This window comes from Clupea harengus, chromosome 16 (assembly GCF_900700415.2).
Source record: "Clupea harengus chromosome 16, Ch_v2.0.2, whole genome shotgun sequence".
NCBI classification, from domain to species: Eukaryota; Metazoa; Chordata; class Actinopteri; order Clupeiformes; family Clupeidae; genus Clupea; species Clupea harengus.
In genome coordinates this window covers 13,861,477-13,868,867 of record NC_045167.1, presented here as the reverse complement: position 1 = coordinate 13,868,867, position 7,391 = coordinate 13,861,477, and the positions used below count along the sequence as shown (strand labels likewise).

The following is a 7,391-nucleotide window of genomic DNA, read 5'->3' as shown; positions in this document are numbered from 1 at the left end:
TATATATATATATATATATATACAGGGATCGATTTATACTGACCAACAAACTCAGGGTTTGATGGTTCAGTCAGCCCTATTTTCCCTTAGAAGTTGTGTTGAAATAAGCAGTGCAGAGGCCATCCATTAGCAGTCCTGTTTAGCTTGATGTCTTTGTCACGGCAAGGACACCGGTGCCACATTGAAATGTCTGCCTTCCCTAAACTCAGCCTTTGATTAAACAGAAGTCACGTATCATCGATAAAACATCGTCCGTCGTACTGTTACAGACGAGTCACGTTTTATGGATTGTTTTGGTACGATTGTTTTTGATCTGTCAGTCGTGTGGATTTTGTGACTTTTCAAGGCTCCCCCCCACCTCCCACCTCCTTCCCTCTGCGCTCGGAGATCAAGCACTCAGAGATGCGTCTTTGACTCTGGCAGCTGCAGTTGCAAGTATAAAGTGCCACAACAGGTTGTTTAGGAAAAAAAAGAAACAAAGAGAAAATGAAGAAATATATCACCATTTGTTCTCTCGCCCTCTCTCTGTTTCCCCGCCTCTCTTAATTATGCTTGCACAACACACACCCACACACACACTCTCATTCAGACTGTACACACGCAGAAACACAGATACACACACAGATACACACACACAGATACACACACACACACACACAGACACATCTGTTCATCTAGCTGATCTGATGTTTTTGTACTGGCAGAGCAGGAGGTGTTTGAAAGTCTTTTTGAAGGTGGCGTTGCAGAGGGCGTAGCACGCCGGGTTGATTGTACTGTTGATGTAGCAGAGCCAGTAGCCAATAGTCCAGACGGTGTTGGGGATGCAGCTGGCACAGAAAGTGTTGATCAGCACCATGACGTTGTAGGGCGTCCACGTGGCCACGAAAGCCACCAGGATGGCCATGATGGTCCGAGTGACTTTCTTCTCGCGTGACGGCGGCCCTTTCTTCTTCTTCGGGGCCTGCTTGGTCATCTTGACGATCTTGCGCGCCACATGGTCCTGCTTCTGGGTGCTGGGGACGATCTCCACTGTGGCGTTAGAGGCCGTATAGCAGTCGCCCTTTGGCGATTTGGTGACGATCTTGATGCAGGTGAGCTTGGAGCCGCCGGCCTTGGTCCGGCGCCATGTAACAGGCTGGCCGGCCTCGACGGTGCCACTACAACCATCAGTGGACGCCGCTGCTGCTGCGTCCTCCATCTTCTGGTTGTGGGCGGTGCCACTGCCGGAGCTGGAGTCGTTGGAGCTGTCCTTCTCCTCCCCGGGGACGCCATTGTCCTTGGGGGCCTCGTCGACCTCCCCCTCGCCCTCACCAGCAGTGCTGGAGGGGCCTTTGCCATTCTGGAGCTTGCCGTCGTGCTGGTTGGCCACGTCTTCTGTGGACTGCGTCTGGCCCCGGTTGGGGTCCTCCCCGGTCACGTTGTTGTTGGTGGGCTTGGCCGCGTGGCCACGCGCCTGGCTCGGTGACACGGCGGCCGGGTTGGCGGCCGAAGGCTTGCGGGCGTTCCTCTTGACGCGGCTCTTGCTGGCCTTGGAGATCCTCCAGTAGAGCACAATCATGATGATGACGGGCAGATAGAAGGCGGCAATGGCCGTGCCGAAGGTGACTGCCGCGTTGGAGAAGAACTGGATGTAGCACTCCTTGTCAGGCACCGTCCGGCCACCGACAATGAACTGCCAGAAGAGGATGGCTGGTGCCCACAGGATGAAGGACAGCACCCAGGCGCCGGCAATCATCATACCCGCCATCTTGGTTGTGCGTTTGATGGGGTAGCTGAGGGGCTTGGTGACGCAGAAGTACCTGTCGAAGCTGATGATGAGCAGGTTCATGACGGACGCGTTGCTCACCACGTAGTCCAGTGCCAACCAAAGGTCACACACCACGGGCCCCAGCGGCCAGTACCCGATCACGATGTACACCGTGTACAAGTTCATGGAGCACAAGCCAATGATGAGGTCGGCGCATGCAAGGCTAAACAGGAAGTAGTTGTTGATAGTCTGCAGGTTCCGGTTGACCTTGATGGAAAGCATCACCAGGATGTTGCCGATGACGGTCACCAGACTGAGGGAGCCGGCCACCAACACAATGAACACCACCTCCACAGTCTTGTAGGGGCTCTGGTGGGTGACGGCAGGCACTGTGTCGTTGCCATCGGAGGCGTTCCAGTAAGTGAAGTTGATTCCATCCATCTTGTGATGTGATTCTTCAGTCAGCTGGAACCTCCGTTTGCAAATCCTTAAATCTGTGGAGGACCAAATATAGATATTTAGTGATTTAACTCTGCAGCAATTGTGTGATAGATTTTTCGGAACATTCAGATAAACATAGCATTCAGTTGGCACCATGCAATGTTCAGAGCAGAAGGGACAATATATACAATAAGTTCAATTCAGTTCAAACTCTTTCTGTTTACTCAAGTCCAGATGGCCCTGGTTTGACCATATGAGACAGTGTATTGACACCACTGAGTGATAAACCAAATTTAAATGGCCTATGGGACAGGTCCAGGTGCTCTCAGGAAGCTTGGTAACACCTGGTTGATAGTGGCATACACACATATGGCACCCTATGTAGTGGTTAAGCTAATTCGAGATTGAGGCATCATAAGAGCCTGCCCATACCTCAATACAGCAGTGAAAATATCAAAGAAAATATTATCTGAAATAGATAGGAATGCAAATAAACTGATGTAAGCAGATTGGAAAAAAAGCATCCAGCAGATGCAGGTTCATTTGGCAGAAGAAAATGTGATCTTCAATAAAAATGACTGAGCATACCCAGGGGGGAAGTGTTTCCCTATCCAGGACGAAAAGTGAGAAGTTCTTTAATTTGTCAAGTACACTTTCACAGTCAGTCAAGCATGCCTGTTAGGTATTATTCAGCAGACATTCAGATAAACGTGTGACTCTGTAAATGGTACTATGCTAAGTGACTCCTTTAAATACGCTTGCCTGGGAGTTGCAATTTCAACTCCCATCTTTAATACATTCAGAGTAAATAAAGGGCTTTGCACTAGCTCACTCTATATTTACCAAGCCGTTTCAAGCTATTTTTCATTTCCAATGTATATCATACCTCTTATTCCCATATGTTGTTAGTGCTATGGCATATTATCGCAGGAAAGGCAGAAAAGCCTAAAGAAGTATTGGGTATTTTTAAGGTTCTGAAATATCAAATGGATAAAATTAACTGAAAAATGCATTTTCAGCCAGAATTTAATCATGAAAGGATCTTAACACTTTCAACTTTTACTTCAAAGCCAGTGATGTGGACGGCCTTTGATTGCACATGATCTAGCCTTTAACTCGTTTAACCTTACATATAGTGTGGACTCTCAATATGCTTGTGTGTGTGTCTGTGTGTGTGTGTGTGTGTGTGTGTGTGTGTGTGTGTGTGTGTGTGTGTATGTGTCATTGTGTGTGTGTGTGTGTGTGTGTGTCCGTTTGCACTCATACGTCTAGTTTGTTGGCGGCTGCGTGCTCACAGTGGGTAAAAACCTATCTGTCTGGATCGTGACTTTAGAAGCCAATGTGAGTTGTGAAGCGATGACATGACCACCTCCATGGGCTCTCTCTGATGACTCACTCAGCTTTCATGCTAGGCTTTGATCTCACGTTGAGGTGGGTTGGCGTCGGGGTTCAGAGCCTTGGGAGTCTAGTCTCTCTCCCCCCCCCCCAGACACACACCAACACATCTGGCTCTTCAGTCTTCAGTCTAAGGCGGAATGCACTCTGATCGAATCTACAAAACGGACACCAGAGGGTCAAATGGCGGCTTAACTGAGTACTTCTCTCTGATCTCATTACAAAGGACAACACATCTAGGGTACTCCGTCACACCACCCACTGGTTTGGGGCAGACGCATGGAATGGGGTTGAGGTATAAAAAACAGACATTTTGTAACATTCGCTCACTCTTATTCTTACTATTCTTCTTTCACTTATCCTATCTTATAGCTTGGGGATCCTCTTTTACCCTCCTCTCCATTCTGTCTGCTTGTTTCTCCCTCACCATTTCCCTCACTCATTCATATCATGTTTGGGTCTATCTCATGCATTCAGGTTTATTTGGTAATTTAAGTATATTTGGTCTAATTGGCATCCAACTTGTTTATTCAATTGTTATCATTTACAGTGGTACTTATCCATTTGGTTTTTACCTTTCATTGAGTTTGACTGATGACATGAAACTGACATGCTGGTGTATTCTGTCATTGGTCACATTGCAGCTGCCATTACATCAGACATCTCCATTAGCCCGACTCCATACACACATGCTACACTGGCATTGTGCTCTCTTTCCTTTGAGCACCAACATGAGAGGAACATGTTTCTCTCTCTGCCGTCTCTCTACTCTGACCCCCCTCGCCCTCCTGTACACCTCAGCTTTGATCAGTGATCGCACACCTGCAAACGGCACATGCCAAAGCTGCATCGCTTTGGGTTGTTTTGGGGGCTTAGTGTTTTGTCAGGTGTGTTCTAGATCTGTCAAGGTCTGGCAGCTACTCTGATGGGACGCAAAGGAAGCAAATCCATTTGTTGTTGTCCACTACCTGTCTATATCAATTATTTCTCATGCACGGTTATGCTGTTGAGTTGAGCACATCACAGTCATTCTGTCAGAGAAACGTGATCCCCCCCCCCCCCCCGATTATTTATAGAAATGCAGTCTTCCGATGGCGTGACAGGACCTGTGGTCACAGCGGTTGGAAATACTTTGTTTTTTAAATCAAGACATGGGTCGTCTTTGTGCTTGTGCCGTGATGGAGCCATGTCATCCTGAGTGACTGTTATTTGATATTCACGGTGATCCGCTGTGACGCCGCGCTCTCGCCAAGGATTACCGCACCACCGTGTGCGGAGGGGGTAACACCATGGGTAGAGGCAATGGAACCAGTGGGCTGCATTGTTGCAGGCAGTGGGTACTCTCTCCCCACTACTTTCAAGCTTGCTACCCCCTGTTTACTGCTTTTGCCGTTAACAGACTAACAGTCTGTGAACAACTAGGGAGAATTCACTTATCTTCTGTACCAGAAATCCCTAATCATAGTATTAGGCACGGAGCTAAGCCCAACTAATCCTCCATAAAAAATGTTAAAGTCCAACAATTTATGCATCGTTTTTTTTTTTTTTTTTAAAGAAGAAAACACATTTATGGTACAAACAGGCCACACTTGTGGCAGACAGAGGCAAAGTGGATTATCAAAGCTTGTTAGATCTTGTGTGGAGGGAGCGACTGAGAGGCTATGCGGAAGCCCTGCTGAACACCAGTGTAGAGCTTCACACCAGGAGCCTCTTCCATTAGTCAAGGGTCCAGAGGGAGGGGCACTGCTGGGTCTTTTGGCCATTGGCACATTTGGCCGTGCTGAGCCAGGCTGTGCCGGGCTAATTTGCATTTCCATAACAACTTCAACAGCGGCATTTTTCTTTCGGCCAAAGCATGCTGGGTCTGCCTCCAAACGCGCCTAACGACGTTGAAGATACTTTTGTGACTGGCTTGGTCATCCTTCAGCACTTGCCAAAGTGTGTCTGTATTTTTAATATATCAAGACACATATGAAGCAGATCTTGGTTAAAGATGTTTAATCTTTGATTTAATTCGGGCTTAGAAATAATGGAATACATTTTTAACCAAGCAACCTCCGTTATCTTTGACTAAAGAAAGAAGAACTAACCTGGAAACTAAAGAGGCTGGTTTCTTGTTAGACTAAACCAAATGTTTCCTTTTGTGGGCTAATGTCATTTATACCTAAATACGTGTACGGCACCTGGGGCTTAAACGGAGGAAACGTTACGCTTTGCATCGTGGAGTTCTTTGCCTCGACTTCATCGGGAAATTCATATTTTATCCCTCACTTAAAGACACACCCTCAAGCGAGTAGACTCCGATGTATGGAAATGCAAATCCAGGCTGTGTATGGTCGACGGGTTAAACTGAGCCAAGGCGCACCATGTGACACCATTCGTATGGAAAACGACACAAGAGTACCACAGCTTGCCAATACAAAACACATCCAAATGTTTCGAGAAACCTCTTAAAGTTAATGTTTACCGAAAAAAATGTGATAAACTGGCCAGTTTTGGCACCACATGGCTCCTGTTAGAGTGGAGGACTCTGAGTGTTCTGCAATTGATGGTCTGAGTCTGTGATGTGAGCCACAGCAGCTCTGCCTACAGGCTATAAGACTCTCTGTTAACGGCATGACATTACCCTCAGCACCAGGCAAAATCTTCTCCCCAGGTAGGAGGCCGACTCCGGAGCGGACCAGGTCTGGCCCAGATCTGTCCAGCGCACCTCTTATCTGAGTCCATAATATCTTTCATTATGCCCTGTGCTTAGAAAGAGATTTGTATGGCGGCAACATTTACTGTCCTGTGATCCACAGCCTTATGTGGGCCATATCAGCGACAGAAAAGCAGTCCTATCCACTACAAGTGACATCCAGGCCCAGACAGCAGACTACTGGAGTCAGAGTTTATATGATGAGTGACAGTCTCTCTCTCACATGCACAACTACACAGACTTGGACTGCGGTGAAGTTTCCATCCCATAAAGTTATAGAGTTTCTATATCTTTGGCTGTGCTCCCATTTTTTCTCCTCAATTTAAAGGTTTTGACAAATGACAAAATGAATCGCTGTATGCTCTAAGGGTTGACTGTAAATAAATAAATTTTGTCCGCCTTTTAGACTTAGCTGTTTCTGGTGCTGGCTCACTAGAGCCGAAAATTGCCTGTGGCCTTTTGGATGGCTGGCCCTCTCCCTCTTAACGGATTCTTTCTCACTTGTTTCTCCCCCTTTTCTCATTCTCACACACAGCGTAGCCACTCAGAAATCTGCTCAACGGCACACAAGTCTTGGTCAGTAATTATATCTTTTGGTTTAAAAAAAATATATATACACACAAGGTGTCCAAACACATACATATTTCAAAGAAATATTCCCATAAATGTGTGTACACATATCTGAGATTCCAGCTGCACCAGTCTTCCAGCAGATATTCCATATGCTATATTATTTACCCAACATATAAGGTCTCTCTCCAGGTAAACATACATTAATGTTCCATGAAAAAAGCACATTCACAAACATGCACACATAAAAAGCACGTACACACGGAAATACATTTATGGAACATGGGTGGTTGGCTGGAATGGAATACAAGGCCTTGGCTACTGGGTCTATAAATGGTGACTGCATATAGATGCACAAATGTGGGGGAAAAAAGCCAAAGATGTTTACCCCTAACCACCACCCCCCCAACGCAAACACACTTGCACAAGATTCAGTACCCCCTCGTCTCAGACTGTTAGTTGCTTTTAATGCTTGACCTCAGGAAAGAACATGGGACACACACGGGGTTAGCACTTCTCTTTTGATAGCTACACACTCAG

The 7,391-nt window shown here is 46.7% G+C and overlaps 1 protein-coding gene across 2 annotated transcripts in view; it reads right to left on the bottom strand.

Annotated features, from left to right (window-relative positions):
• Nucleotides 1–598: 598 nt before the first annotated feature.
• The window catches only part of chrm2a (cholinergic receptor, muscarinic 2a), a 66,981-nt gene continuing 60,188 nt past the window's right edge, over nt 599–7,391 (bottom strand). For both annotated transcript variants that reach the window (XM_012823523.3, XM_031582646.1), the window contains exon 3: nt 599–2,241. In XM_012823523.3, coding sequence (XP_012678977.1) covers nt 671–2,188 — 1,518 coding nt within the window. In that variant the 5' untranslated portion in view covers nt 2,189–2,241 and the 3' untranslated portion in view covers nt 599–670. The remainder of the gene's footprint in view (nt 2,242–7,391) is intronic.